At 35.4% G+C, this 15,198-nt stretch overlaps 4 protein-coding genes across 9 annotated transcripts; 3 read left to right on the forward strand and 1 right to left on the reverse strand.

Moving 5' to 3' along the window:
* Positions 1 to 150: 150 nt before the first annotated feature.
* On the forward strand, positions 151 to 4,868 carry LOC126751658 (SWI/SNF complex subunit SMARCC2). 4 transcript variants are annotated; one of them, XM_050462089.1, is made up of 9 exons: positions 151 to 374; positions 466 to 591; positions 672 to 1,587; positions 1,674 to 2,004; positions 2,063 to 2,840; positions 2,892 to 3,114; positions 3,372 to 3,464; positions 3,537 to 4,253; positions 4,318 to 4,868. In XM_050462089.1, the coding sequence occupies exons 1-9, from the start codon at positions 258 to 260 to the stop codon at positions 4,485 to 4,487; spliced, it is 3,471 nt and encodes a 1,156-aa protein (XP_050318046.1). In that variant the 5' UTR covers positions 151 to 257; the 3' UTR covers positions 4,488 to 4,868. The 4 variants fall into 4 exon arrangements, with proteins under 4 accessions (XP_050318046.1, XP_050318047.1, XP_050318048.1 ...); XM_050462090.1 differs by having other exon boundaries at positions 2,892 to 3,075; XM_050462091.1 differs by lacking the exon at positions 3,372 to 3,464.
* Positions 4,869 to 6,161: 1,293 nt separating this feature from the next.
* Positions 6,162 to 7,847, forward strand: LOC126751659 (alcohol dehydrogenase class-3). Its single transcript, XM_050462093.1, has 4 exons — positions 6,162 to 6,357; positions 6,470 to 6,635; positions 6,751 to 7,049; positions 7,106 to 7,847. The coding sequence occupies exons 1-4, from the start codon at positions 6,337 to 6,339 to the stop codon at positions 7,757 to 7,759; spliced, it is 1,140 nt and encodes a 379-aa protein (XP_050318050.1). The 5' UTR covers positions 6,162 to 6,336; the 3' UTR covers positions 7,760 to 7,847.
* LOC126751660 (seipin) lies at positions 7,813 to 9,932 on the reverse strand. Of its 3 annotated transcripts, none has more exons than XM_050462095.1 (4): positions 9,819 to 9,927; positions 9,063 to 9,294; positions 8,521 to 9,008; positions 7,813 to 8,453 (listed from the first exon to the last, which is right to left on the reverse strand). In XM_050462095.1, the coding sequence occupies exons 2-4, from the start codon at positions 9,203 to 9,205 to the stop codon at positions 8,116 to 8,118; spliced, it is 969 nt and encodes a 322-aa protein (XP_050318052.1). In that variant the 5' UTR covers positions 9,206 to 9,294; positions 9,819 to 9,927; the 3' UTR covers positions 7,813 to 8,115. The 3 variants fall into 3 exon arrangements, with proteins under 3 accessions (XP_050318052.1, XP_050318053.1, XP_050318051.1); XM_050462096.1 differs by having other exon boundaries at positions 9,862 to 9,880; XM_050462094.1 differs by having other exon boundaries at positions 9,063 to 9,932.
* Positions 9,933 to 10,629: 697 nt separating this feature from the next.
* LOC126750895 (dual specificity protein kinase TTK) lies at positions 10,630 to 13,401 on the forward strand. Its single transcript, XM_050460678.1, has 8 exons — positions 10,630 to 10,767; positions 10,824 to 10,928; positions 10,980 to 12,075; positions 12,131 to 12,237; positions 12,304 to 12,464; positions 12,523 to 12,737; positions 12,791 to 12,967; positions 13,226 to 13,401. Exons 1-8 carry the CDS (start codon positions 10,688 to 10,690, stop codon positions 13,355 to 13,357), a joined length of 2,073 nt encoding a protein of 690 aa, XP_050316635.1. The 5' UTR covers positions 10,630 to 10,687; the 3' UTR covers positions 13,358 to 13,401.
* Positions 13,402 to 15,198: the final 1,797 nt, after the last annotated feature.

A 15,198-nucleotide genomic window follows, 5' to 3' on the forward strand; every position in this document is an offset into this window, starting at 1 on the left:
TAAAATTTAGTTTCTGCATAAGTGCAATCATCTAAACGATTTCTTTAGAGTTTAAAGGTACCGGGCAGTGCCAATGCGACTCTGTTTCGTTCTCTCTACTTGCTATCATTCGTAAGTTCTTCTTCTTCGGCTTGTATTTTGTGGTAGATTTTTTGTTGTCTCTTCTGTGCTTTGTCGTACAAGTCGTGAAAATTGTTAATTAAACTTAAATATCTGCATCCGTGAATTTATTGAGAGCTTTTTTTGTGTATTATAAAATGAATACGTTAAGTCCGAAGAAGGACGGTAGTCCTAATGTGGAGTTCTTTCAATCTCCAGAGTCTCTACAAGGATTCGAAACAATCCGCCTATGGCTACAGAAAAATTGTAAAAAAGTAGGTACAACAACGCGAGTGATCAAAAATGGCGCTTCGTTTGCTCATGCATAGATGTTGATTTAACTATATTCATTAATTTTTGTTCTAGTATTTGGCAAATAATACCGAAACAATTACAAGAGAATCGTTGGCGCAGTTATTAGTACAATTTCTACAATATGTGGAGGCGAAATTGGGTAAAAATGCACAGGAGCCGCCGGCAACACGCATTCCGGTAAGTGTCTTGGATACAGGGTGACCACAATCTCTTGCAACTAAAATATTTTTTTTTATGTTTTTATTTATATCTTATAGATGCGCTTATTTATGGATTTTAAACCAGGTGGTGGGCTGTGCGTCATATTTAGCACAATGTTTCGATTTCGTGCTGAACAACGCGGCAAAAAATTTGATTTTTCGGTAGGTAAAAACCCACCGCGCAAAGATCCAAATATACAATTACTTATTGATATCGAACAAGCACTCGTCGAGGCAAATCTTTACCGCATTCATTACATATACATACGGCCGGAAGTAAACAAGGAATTGGCTCAGAAGTTAAGAGATATATTAAGTACTAGACGTGTAGAGATCGTAACCGACGAAGAAGAAGCTACACACATTATATACCCAGTTGTTGATCCACATCCTGACGAATATGCACGTCCCCTTTTCAAACGTGGTAATCATGTAATGTTACATTGGTATTACTTCCCGGAATCTTACGACTCATGGGCTATTAACTCATTTGATTTGCCGGAATATGTACCGGAAAACCCGGAACTACCAGCAGAATGCTGGCTTGTCTCAGCATCTTGGATTTTAGATCTAGAACAATATAACGAATGGATGGCTGAAGAAGACTATGAAGTAGATGAAACGGGCAAAAAGAAAACGCACAAACATCGTATGTCGGTTGATGATATAATGTCGTTGGGTACAGATGAGAAGAAACGAATGTCGGGAGGTAGTGCTGCAACCACCAAGCAAAAACGGCGCCGTTCACCTTCTCCAAATACATCAAAGCCTGGCAAACGCAAACGCTCACCTGCTGTACTACATAAAAAAGCTCGCAATGACGAGGATGATGAAGATTTGACTCGTGATATGGATGATCCACCGGCAGAGCCAAATGTGCAAGAGGTAGTGAAATCATCAACGCTACAATCAACTGCTAGTCCAGCACCGGGAGGAAAATCTCGTGCAGACAATGACATGATGCCGATTAAAGGTAACTTTATACCTTTAAATACTAAACTGAAATGTTAGATTCTCTACAAGAATAAGTATACATACATAAATGTACGCAAATTTCAGGCGGAACCATGACCGATTTGGATGACGAAATGACTGGAGGTAGTGCACTTCAAGCTCTATCTACAGGTGATGGTGAAAATTCTCAAACTGGTAAAACTAGTGATAATAGCAATACGCAAGAGTTTTCTTCCTCTGTTAAAGAAGATATGGAGGACAACGTAACTGAGCAGACACACCACATCATTGTACCCTCATACTCTGCATGGTTTGATTACAACTCAATTCATGTGATTGAAAAGCGCGCCATGTCGGAATTTTTCAATGGCAAAAATAAATCGAAAACCCCTGAAATTTTTATGGCCTATCGAAATTTTATGATTGACACCTACAGGTATTAAAAAAAAAGACAAATAATTTGGGCATACACCGAATAAATTTTATTAATTTAGATTAAATCCTACCGAGTACTTAACTAGCACTGCATGTCGCAGAAATCTTGCTGGAGATGTTTGCGCTATTATGCGTGTACATGCTTTCCTAGAGCAATGGGGTCTCATTAACTATCAAATAGACGCAGAACTACGACCTACACCCATGGGACCACCGCCAACTTCTCATTTTCATATATTATCAGACACGCCTTCTGGTTTGCAATCTTTGAATCCACAAAAAACACAGCAGCCATCAGCAGCTAAAGCTTTGCTAGATTTGGATAAGCCAAAAATTAACAAAGATGGTAAAGAAGTCGCAATAGAAGGAGATAAACCGACGTTGCTGCCGGGTGGCATAAATATTAAAACTGAAGTTTTGGAGAATGGTACCAACACAGGCCAACAATTCGGACTGAAACTTGATCAATATGCAAAGAAGCCTGCGGCAATGAAGAATCGAACAGCAGCTAGTATGACGCGTGAATGGACAGATCAGGAAACATTGCTTTTACTCGAGGGACTCGAAATGCATAAAGATGACTGGAATAAAGTTTGTGAACACGTAGGAACACGCACACAAGATGAGTGCATACTACATTTTCTTCGACTACCTATTGAGGACCCTTACTTGGAGGATGATGGAGGTTTTTTGGGCCCATTAGGTTGTCAACCCATACCATTTAGTAAATCCGGCAATCCTATTATGTCGACGGTGGCGTTTTTAGCTTCAGTCGTTGATCCTCGGGTAGCGGCAGCTGCTGCAAAGGCTGCCATGGAAGAATTCGCCGCCATAAAAGTATTCACATTAATAATCATTTAAGTAACCTGTTATAATATTTTCTTTTAGGATGAAGTACCCGCTACGATAATGGATAATCATATGAAAAACGTGGAGAAAGCGTCAGCTGGTGGAAAATTCAATCCATCTTTCGGATTATCCAACACCGGCATTGCCGGCACTGGGGCCGACAAAGAAGATGAGGAGGCTCATACAGTAGGAACTGGGGCTGCGACGATGCCAGTTAACACAGGTGCGGTAGATGAAGAAATGAAGGATGTTTCGAAAAAAGGTGACATACTTTTAGTTTTTGTTGTTTTTATATTATTTCATTTAATTTCTTCCAATTACTTTTCATTTTACAAATTTCACTCCAATCTTACGGTAAAAATTTGTTTTTCTATTTTTTCGGCTTTATGTTCACTCACCAATATCTGCATCACGCTCAACCCATTGCTCTTGTTTCTTATGATTTCTTTCGTGCTTCTTCAAAATCTTGCATGATCAATATGAACTTTTTACAATACAACATATTCAACAAAATTACAGACGAAAATAAAACACATTCAATCGAGGCTAATAAGACAGAGAAGCAAAATAATGAAACAGAATCTGAAAAGAAACCAGAAAATGATTCCAGAAGTACTATTATATTACATTTACAATATTCTATATATATACTACCCTCAATTTCACTTTCCGTTTCCTTTATAGATGGTACAGAGAGTAAAATTGAGGACACTAATGACACAGATACAACTTCAAAGGATCCTGATATCGTCAAGCAACAAATATTCAACGAGGCTAACGTTCAAACCGCTGCAGCTGCAGCATTGGCTTCAGCAGCTGTAAAAGCCAAACACTTAGCCGCCTTGGAAGAGCGTAAAATTAAATCTTTAGTCGCATTACTTGTGGAAACGCAAATGAAGAAATTGGAAATAAAATTACGACATTTTGAAGAGCTGGAAACAACAATGGAGCGTGAACGTGAGGGATTAGAGTATCAGCGCCAACAGCTTATAACCGAGCGCCAACAATTCCATTTGGAGCAATTGAAAGCTGCAGAATTTCGTGCACGTCAGCAAGCACACCATCGTCTACAATTAGAACAGCAATGGCAAGGAACTACTGGCGCAAACGCCGCAGGCAATGGTACACTTGCTGGTAATTCGAATGCAACACTCGGTGGTGCCAGTAATGCGCCGCCTACACAAGGCCACCCAATAGTGAGTGGGGCTAGCAGCGTGACCGTCGGAGGATCGCTAGCAACAAATATTAGTAGTGTTGGGTCTCAAAGCGCAACAGCTGCGGTTCAAGGTGGTAGCACACAAACATCTATTGGCAGCACCTCACAACCAGCTACTGCTGTGCCGCTGACTTTACCTGCAGCTATCGCGCCGACTACCCAACAACAAACGCCAACTCCAATGGGTTTGTGAAACAAATAATCATTAGTAAATAAAACGTTAACCGACTTGAGTTTCTTAATCCACAGATACTACCACAAATGCTTCTGTAATCCCGACAACTGGCGTAGAGGGAGCTACAATCACGGGCCAGACAATTTTGTCACCGCCGAGCGGGTCAACAAGCGTGCCATCTGCAAATACACAGCCGGCAAATATACAACCAAGTGGTCTGTCGCAAGCAGTACAACCATCATAAACTATACACAATTTTTCCCATGAAATCCCGATAACACTATATAATCTACATTAAGTTATTGCTTACAAATACTATATAACATTATGTTCTAATCGTAAATGATTTTATGTGTTCTTTATGATTTTTAATTTTAAATAATATTTGATCAAGCATGCAATGTTTGCATCTAGAAATGATGAACTACAACATTTTGGTGGAAAAAACATACGCATAATGCTTTGATAGATATTCATATAATCATACATATAATTTACTACTTAAACGAGGGCTAATAGTTGCAACTTCATTGGAATTTTGTGAAAACAAATAGAAATCACATATATAATTATCATAAAATTATGATATCAAATAATCTCAATAAAAGTCATATGAACATGAAAATTTTAATTAGAATCTTTCCTAGACTTATTGGCTCTCTGAAACAATAATTATACTCTAAAAAGGATATATCAATTATGCCTCGAAGTTTGTAACACCCAGAAGGAAACGGAGACCAATAAAAATACAGTTTTGGAAAAAATAATAGGGGACATCAACTTTATTCCGATATTTAATGGCACAAATTTACGCATATTCGTCCAACAGTATTGAAAAAAAAAAATGATATTAGGTGCACGTGCTACGTTTGAACTGGAAAAAATAATTTGGTTATTTATTAGTTTGCACAGAAAAATAGTAAGATCGCAACGAAAATTTCTGAAATTAAGTGCATATCTATTGTTTTGATAAAATTAACTGTATTGCATAAAAATAAAATATTTTTATATAGAATAGAGTGCCGCAAACATTGTACGGAAAGTGAAAAAATCGTTATAAAATTAAGAAAATCTGGGAAAAAATTAAAATAGCGGACATAATGGAATGGTCCAAATAATGGATATTAATGCCTTCAAAACACGCGTCAAAAGTGAAAATAGAGGGCGGAAACTTAAAATAACGGCACAGTATGACCATTTGCTGGTAAGGTAATCAAAAAAGGATCAATTTTTATCGTAGAACAAAAAATGCAAAATGTTTCAGTAACCAGTCGCAGGTTAGAATTTATTCTCAGTGGTCGGATGAAACGAAACTTAATTTATCTGAATCCGATGGCAACACTATTGTACAACGCAATTAAATGATGAAAATTATATCCTTATAAGGATTTTTTTTCTTTTATTTGGCGAGGTATTTTGACGAAGTTTGACATGGATTATTGTTAAAACACTATGATATCCTTAAAAATTGTTATGATCAGACCCCTAAAGCTGACATATACATATGTATGTAGTCCTATTAAAGTGGTATACCCTTCGGTGATAGAACTGATGAAAATGTTAACGACAAAAAGTCAGACTTAATGTAAGTGCATGTGCATATGTGGCGCAACAATTTTTTCCTTCACCAAATTATAACAATTCCAGTTGTAAATTGGAAGGGGGGGTTATAATTAACGGTCTATTAAAAAAGTATACAAATTAAATTATTTAATTTTAAGAAATTCACAAACACTTCTAACTATCTGATACGATAATCTCAGGAATGCAGCTCTATGAAAACACATCGTCATGGATAATATACATACATACTTATATACATACATATGAAATAGTCAATACATATGTATGCATACGGTAATCAGCTCATATACATTTGTATAAATACATAAATGCGAATAGAGGGTTCGTGCTTCTATTTTGAACCGGTCGCCGAATGTTGTCATATACATATTTGTTCTGAACAGTCGCATTTTTAACCTCATTGTTAACTATTGTCCATTCTCGACTATAAATTCATCCAGCTGTTTCCACTTGAGAAGGGCTTGTCGTAATTACTTTTTAAATCATCTTATATACTTCTGTAGTGGAATATGTCGTCAACTGAAGGCAAAGTATGTAAATTATTGTGAAATTCGCATGCATACATCTACATACATATATGTATAAAGATTGTGTATGTATATATGTAAGTATGTGTTATAACGTAAATTTGATAACTTCAAGGTTATCACTTGTAAAGCTGCTATTGCTTGGGAAGCTAAAAAACCGCTTGTCATTGAAGATGTGGAAGTAGCACCACCCAAATCGCACGAAGTGCGAATTAAGATCGTCGCTTCCGGAGTGTGTCACACCGATGCGTACACTTTAGGCGGATTTGACCCAGAAGGAGGTTAGTAGAGCACTAATAGTTATTAGAATTGAACGTCATAGTTTTTTCGTTTTACTAGTAACATCAACGTTTTTTTTAAATAACTACTAAAATAAGCTTTCCTACTTTCCTTTAGTGTTTCCGGTTATACTCGGGCATGAAGGTGCTGGCATTGTAGAGAGCGTTGGCGAAGATGTGACTGCATTCAAGGCGGGCGATCATGTTATTCCGGTATACATTCCGCAATGTAACGAGTGTAAATTCTGTCGAAGCAACAAAACAAATCTCTGCCAGAAGATACGAATTACACAAGGACAAGGTTTGTTACCAGACGGAACATCGCGTTTCACATGTAAGGGAAAGAAGGTATTTCACTTTATGGGCACCTCTACGTTCTCACAATACACTGTGGTCGCAGATATTTCACTTTGCAAGGTGTGTCAAGAAATTTAACCAAAATTCCATCCAATAATAATTTTATCCATAATTAGGTTGATAAAGAGGCACCACTTGATAAGATTGGACTTCTGGGTTGTGGTATTCCTACAGGATATGGTGCAGCTATTAACACTGCCAAAGTGGAACCAGGTAGCATTTGTGGAATATGGGGTCTAGGCGCTGTTGGGTTAGCAACTGCTATGGGTTGCCGAAAAGCTGGTGCATCTAAAATTTACGGCATCGATTTGAACCCCGATAAATTCGAAGTTGCGAAAAAATTCGGTGTAACGGACTTTATCAATCCCAAAGATGTGGCCGATAAAGGACTAATACAAAATTATATAATAGACCTTCTAGACGGTGGTTTTGATTATTCTTTTGAATGCATTGGAAACGTAAACACCATGCGTGCTGCTTTGGAGGCGACACACAAAGGTTGGGGCACATCTGTTGTTATTGGTGTTGCAGCTGCTGGCCAAGAAATCAGTACACGTCCATTCCAGTTAGTTGTTGGTCGGACGTGGAAGGGTACAGCTTTTGGCGGTTGGAAAAGTGTCTCTGATGTGCCAAAATTGGTACAAGAATATTTGAGTAAAGAATTGTTAGTTGATGAATTTATCACGCACACTATGGACTTGGAAGCCATCAACGAAGCATTTGATTTGATGCACGCCGGAAAGAGCATCCGTTCAATTGTAAGATTGTAAAACAATTAAGAGAAAATGTGTAAAAAAAGAGAATTAAAAGAAAAATAACAGTATCAAGAATATAATCGTTTAACCTTTTTATGTTTAATTGCGTTGTATATCTTACTACTTTTTAAATTAACAATAGAAGAAACAAGTTACAATTTTGATGAGATTTACTTTGCATATATATATATATATATGTTCTTACATTTTTGTAAATATTATATTATATAGATATATATATATATATATATATGAGAATAACTCTATTTTACGACTATTTAAAACAATAGTATAGCAAAATTCAGCATCAGTCCATTTGTTATATTATATTCTGTATAATTAATGCAATAATTTTCAATGGTAGCAGGGGCTTAAAATGCTTCTTGCATTCTACGCTGGTGCACTTGCTGTCCCTCATTTCTACTTTGTGGTTTACTGCCTAGCAGTTCTTCCTTGCTACTGCTCCGACTGTCACTGCTACCGCCAATATCATCTATTTCCGAGGCATTCGATTTGTCATCCAGAAAGCTTAAATCCTCATCATCCCTAAAGCCGCTCTTTGACTCAATAGCTTTACTAGCTTTGCCTTGTAAAGTTTCAGTTATGCGCCCGTATTTTTTACGCAAATTATGCAACCAAGTTGTGTCAGACCAGTGATACCAACTGAGTAGGAATATCACCAAAATGAAGAACAAATTGGTACTTATTGCTGTTAAAGAATTTAAATGGTAAGTTATGTGAACAGATCAAATTTAATTCAAAAATATATATCTTACCAATTACAGCTGACAGTATTGGCCAATTGTACATTATATATCTCAGCCCAGTGAAATCAGCGACAATATGTAATGAAACTGTGTAAAATTGTATTTTTTGTGATTGAATTTCTACGTAGACGTCAGTAATTGGGTGTTGTCGCTCTTCTAAATAATTCGCAAATACTTCTACAGGCACACGTTGAAATTCTTCTTTTAATCCGAGCACAAACAATGGACTGAGTGCCCATGTGCTAATTGTACGTATAAGTGGGGAGCGGTAGCGCATCATAGTTGAGCGACAGGATTGGCCACGTAGTAGAGCATTGGTGTCGCGCATTTCGCCGCACACCATAAACATACCTAGTTCTAAGTTCTGAGGTGATTCTGGCATTTCAATCTGCACCACTACACGATATGCTTGGCCTACCATCAATAGTTGTTGTTTCTTTGTAAGCGAAACATGTGCGTGTGGGAATGTACATGGTGTCGTAGAATCCAAGCAAGACCTGATAAATATTTAAATAACTTAAGCTTTATGATTGAATATTATGCTTGCTTACTTGAATTGCATGTGAACTGGTCTTGTATGTGATATAGCCGGCATATACGTATAATAGAAGGCAACATACATGAATACTGCTATCCAAATTATTAATACCACCGCAAATGCAATTAATCCCAAACGTAGAACTAATTCTTTCATTGTGCCAACCTTTTCATCAGCTCTGCTCTTAATACCATCGTATACATTGTATCCTACCTTGAGTGCCGGACGTATAAATAAACGCCGCCCTAAACCCGAAGGATCAAGGAGGAAAACAATGAATCGCAATATAAAATTCATTTCGTATATAAATGGTTCTAGTGTGAAACTATTGTTTCTTGTTGAGTATAGATCCGTATGTAAACTTTTCGCACAACGGCTGATGTACAAACTAATCCAGCTCAATTGTAGGCACGCGGAAATCTCTCTTTTTTACTTTCTGTTTTATGTGGGCGCAATACATTTGAGGTAGATTAGATTTTGGTAAGTTTAATTGTTTCGATTATCAAATTTATTTTGCTTTATCAGCTAGTATGGACAGAGTACAACTGAGATCTTTCTCTTTGCAACTCTCCTTCGCCTAGTTTTAAAGGCTTTTACACTTGAGCATTATGACTTAATTTGTTCAATATCTCAGTTGTTGGTTTTGTACATGTATTCCAAAGGTCGTTTGCAAAGTGCAATATGTTTCGTTTATGTATATATGAATGATAATTAACTGTAATATAATTTTATCTGACTATGCTAATCGAAAAAAACCATTAAAACTGACATTATTTTGTTGATAATATAGCACTTATTAATAAAAAAACAACTTCAAGTTTTTACGCCAATCTTCTGGGTTCGAACCAATATGTTTACTTTTCACCAGAGATAAACAGGGAGTTCTTGTTTAGCGTTAAGTGCTGAACACATAGAGAGCGACTGACTGCAAGCGACATCTGGTCAAATATTAAAATACGCATGTTCGTACGGACACAGTTATTAGACAGCTGCACGACTACACGACTGCAGGCCGTCAGTTGTCGTTCTCGCTAACTTGAAAATATTCTTATATTTGTCAACGACAGGAGGAGTGATGCCACTAATATGTAAAATGTAAAACTATTCAAAGCTCTAACAAACCTAACGTTATTTTAGAAGTAAAAGCATAAAATAGCTCTGCAAAATGGACAGCTGTGTTGTCTTGTGTACATGCCGGCCATTGTTATGTCGCTGCCTTCTTACAAACGTTCATGCAGAAGGATTCACGACGCCATTTACTGTTCACTGTCGTGCTGCCATGTCGTGTGGCGCTCTATGTGTTCAGCACTTTATCATACAGAATTGAAAAATACAATTATTCATAGGTTCAATACTTTTTTTAAAGAAAAACACAGAAACTTCAAATTTAATGGGGAATGTTTATTATCATTCGAAAGATCATTCTTTGGCATATATGTTTTTATGTTCTCTGGATAGACGTTCTCTGTTCTGCTAAGATAATTCCAGAGACTGTCAAACTGTATGAATTTTTCAGGCAGACGTCTCTGTAAGCATTATCAACTGTCATTCCTTTAATTTTGATTTTGATTCTTTAAATTGTGTTATTTTGGTTGGATTGTTATTTATTTGCGATTTTAATATTTTTACGACAGTTTAATGTCTTTCCACTATCCACGTAGAGTAAAAGATTTACCTGCTTTAGAACCGGACTCTGACGAAGAAGATGTTAATCAGGAGTATTGAGAATATTTGCAAAATTTTAATATGAAAATTAATTAAAATCTTTTATTAGGCCTAAAAATGGGGATGAACTTCAAAAAAGTGGATCGAATAATCATTTAGCAGTGATAGAAGCACCCCCAAAAGTATTTGGAGCTTTTAGCAACATGCGAATGTTGTGAGTAATAAGAAAAATTTATTATTTTATATTTTAATCTATCATATTTAGCCCCAAGCGTTGCTCAGAATTACCCACCCTCGATTCAGATGAGTCCGAAGAAGAAGAAAACCCCAAAACTGATAATCTTAATTGTGCTATATTAAATGATTCCTTTATCATGAGTCCTGCCGATAACTCTGTACTTAAAACACCTGGCCCGCCATCAGGCGTAAAGAAAAAGCGTGCTGTTGGCAATCTGTCATTTCTTACAGATTTTAATAAATTGGCAATAAGCACTGAAGGCAAAGAAAATATAAATAAAAGTGAAGATTTATTAACAGCGGTGGTAGAAACTATACAACCAAATGCCGCCAGTACCGCAAGAAAGCCACATTTAAGCCGAGCAATCACTTCGTGCCCTCTGCAAAGTATACAGGAAGACAAAGTGGCAAACGATAACCATACCGGAGATATTGGCCGCAAAAGTAATGAAAACTGTTCTGGAGCTGTTTTGCAACGTTTTAATTCTGATCCTACGCCACAGAAAAATGCCAAGTATGCAGATTTAGAAACACCACTTCGGCAAAATAACAACACAGCACTGATTCCTGCAATAGCAACTACAAATGACGGTATTGCTGATTCGCAATTCGCCACACCACAAATTCGATCATTCTCAGTTCAGCGGAGGCCACGAGGCTTGTGTTCGACGCAGTCTCAAAAAGAGCGTACGGCAATTGCAAATGAGTTTCGCTCTCAGAAGGTTCTATTTCAAACGCCAATGGCTATAACGCGCGCACCCGTCGTGTGTTTACCTAATGATAGTATTACTTTATCCCTTTGTGATTCCATAAATGGTGCTGAAACTACTCCCAAAACTACAGAAAATATACAACAGAATACTGACAAAAATGAATTAGTTAAGCAAGAGTTAATTGTTAAATCAAAGAAGTCACTGGAGAATGTTTTTTCAAAATCAGATAAACTGGAGGAACCAGATAGAAAGAAACCACATAACATGAAGAGTTCAGCATCGAAAGAAAAAGAGGATAATTTGCACATTAATAATTCGGATTATACAATCATTAAAAAAATCGGTTGTGGAGGCTCCAGTTCCGTTTATTTGGCAAAAAGAAATTCGGATGGTACTGAATGTGCATTAAAGGTAATTTAACAATTAAAAAAAGCTGCACAGTTATTCATCTTAATATTGTTTTTAGGTTGTTGATTTGCGCGGTGATCCAGTTGTTGTTGAAGGCTATTTAAATGAAACAAAATTATTGGCAAAACTTCAAGGAAACATCTGTGTGGTAGCACTCTATGAATAGTGAGTACAGATAAAAACAACAAACCCACTAATTCATAGACAAATTTTTACTTTTTTTTGCAACAGCCAACTATTGCGCAATGAGTCACGACTCTTTCTCGTCATGGAAAAGGGAGACTCGGATCTGCATAAAATTTTACAGACATATACTACAAATCTGCCACTATATGTACTTATGAATTTTTGGTATCAAATTTTGCAAGCGGTTAATTACATTCACCAAAATGGTGAGATGCAATATAATATAAAAATTAAGATATTTTTCATATATTTACCATCGTACAGGCGTCATACATTCTGACTTGAAGCCAGCTAATTTTTTAATGATAAATGGTCGTTTGAAATTAATAGATTTTGGTATTGCCAGCAATATTGCACTGGACTCAACGAGTATAATCAAATTTTCTCAAGCCGGAACATTTAATTATATTAGTCCCGAAGCTCTTACCGACACATCAACGGGATCTAGCCCGATGCGCAGTAATCAACCAAAAATAAAGGTTGCTGGCAATATAGCGACATCAGCTTATTAAACCATCTTTCTTGTTTTCAGATATCAACTAAATCCGATGTTTGGTCGCTTGGATGCATACTATACTTATTACTTTATAAGCGCACTCCATTCTCGCATATCAAAAATATCTATGCCAAAATAAATGCTATTACAAGTCCTACCACAAACATCGAATATCCTACAATTCCTTTATATTATCCAGCAATGCTTGTACACGTAAGCAATATGTTTTCGTAAAAATTAAAAGAAATTAAAGTTTAGTACTTATAATTAGTTGAATTTATAATAACTTTTTGTTCTTTTTTTGGTAGTGTTACATGTAAAATGTTTTTGGCAAAACAATAGTTGCGGGTCGAAGATTGTTATTATTTAAAACAATTTCGAAATAATATAGTTGTTATTATCTTATTGAATTTATTCCCCAAAATGTTAAAAATATATATACAAATTATTTATTGCTTTTATCTCTTTCAGATGGCAAAAAATTGCTTACAACATAATCCCAAAAAGCGTCCATCTTGCGCTGAACTACTACAGTATCCATTTAATATGGTTATACCGATACAAAATTTAGCGGTACCAACTACGATTAAAGAGAAAAATTAAAGCTCAATATACATATATATATAGCGTAGAGATTAAAATCAAGGTTTAGTTTATATTATATGCTTCGTTTATGTAGGCCACACATCTGTAAACTACAAATGCTTCTTCATTTACATATATACTATTTATAAATATAAGAACAGAGAAATAATAAATATTTTTCAAAATATACGTGCTAACGAGTAAAACATAATTGAAAATGTAATCTAGCACCTCATATAGCGATTAAAAGATAGATTGCAAGAACGCCGCCCTTAGTCTTCGGTTTGTCAAAACTACGTGTTTGGCTAATAGAGGATAAAGCGGGTGTATATCACATGTTAGTTTACATAATTAAATAAAAATTGAACAGCAAGCGATTGTACAACTTTAATAAGTCGCCCATGTACTATCATGTATTGACATGAAGACTTCTTTGTTGTTTTTAAATTCTGCGGCACAACGAATTTCTATCGCCTTTACGAAAATCAGAAATGGCACTGATATTCTGATTCCAGAATTTTTTTTTCAAAATTTCACTTTCGGTCGAAAAAACGTGGCAGCAGAAGAAAATACCTGTGGCCACACACCCAAAATGCTGCGGCAAATACTAGGGTATGCAGTTCTTTTAAAATTAGCCACATTAAAATGAAAGTCGATTTATTCGTTATAATTTAAATATGTTTATTTTTGTTTATCATAATATATCATTCTTCCATAAATTCCTCAAACTGTACTCCTACAATTTTCTTATTACTTTATCTGCCATCAAGAAAAATTTAACCATTACTTTATGTTTAAATATAATCCAACACTGATCCATCCAATCGCGTGCAAAAACATGGTTATTTGTTAACGCTGGTAATACTGCCTAAATAACTTGCATTTCTCATTTATTTTTTTCACTAAACCCATTCAAAGAAAGCAGCAATATAATACTTAAACCGCTTCACTTTTCTAATCGAAATTATATCGGTTGATTTATTTTCAGTTTTAACATTCTCTGTTTACCTACATTGTGTTTGCATACATATTACTCCTTTATTTAATATCGATATTTTTTAGTTTTTATTATTATTAATATTTTTTTTTTGTTGTGGCGAACGCTTTTTTTGCATTTCATATGTATTCTTTTGGTTATAATTGCCAATTATTTTGTAATAAAAATAAATGTGATTTTAATCAAATAGTTATGTAATGTGTATAGTTAATTATGCTTTTAAATCGAGACAAGCAATATTATTGTTTGTAAAGTAGCAGTTTGTTATCTTTACTTGTCCCTTTTGTGTTTGATTATGAATAAATAAAAAACGGAATGCTGAAGCTGCTTGAAACAGATATGTCTGTAAAATTAATATACCCTTTTTAAAAAATATTACATGGGAATATGTAAATAGTATTTTCTCAAACATTTAACAGAAAATCAGAATAAAGTAAAATGCTTGGCATAGATATAAATTAAAATTTTATGACTTCAGTCATTCGAATTATGAAGCTTAAAATATCAATTAATGAAATAACAGCGGAAAAGGATAATTCATTTTTAGCAGTTACTCATTTGAAGCTCAAGTCAGCATTAGTCCTTTCAATTTGTGACTACAGAAACAAGCTGTTCGTACTCCTATTTCATTTAATTTTCATTTACACATATTCGTAATGATTTTTGTTCATATTATTACTGCTTATATTAGAGAAAGTATCCCACATATAGTTTCTTTAGTTTGTATTTGTAATACTCGTACGCTCAGCTTAAATGTATCCGCTTTCTTTAAGTATTTTATATAAAAATAGATTCATTTCATTTATGTATGCTTAAGTAAATGTTGCTGTTGCTAAGGATACGCTTGCATAAGCCTTATTAT

This window comes from Bactrocera neohumeralis, chromosome 2 (genome assembly GCF_024586455.1).
Source record: "Bactrocera neohumeralis isolate Rockhampton chromosome 2, APGP_CSIRO_Bneo_wtdbg2-racon-allhic-juicebox.fasta_v2, whole genome shotgun sequence".
NCBI classification, from domain to species: Eukaryota; Metazoa; Arthropoda; class Insecta; order Diptera; family Tephritidae; genus Bactrocera; species Bactrocera neohumeralis.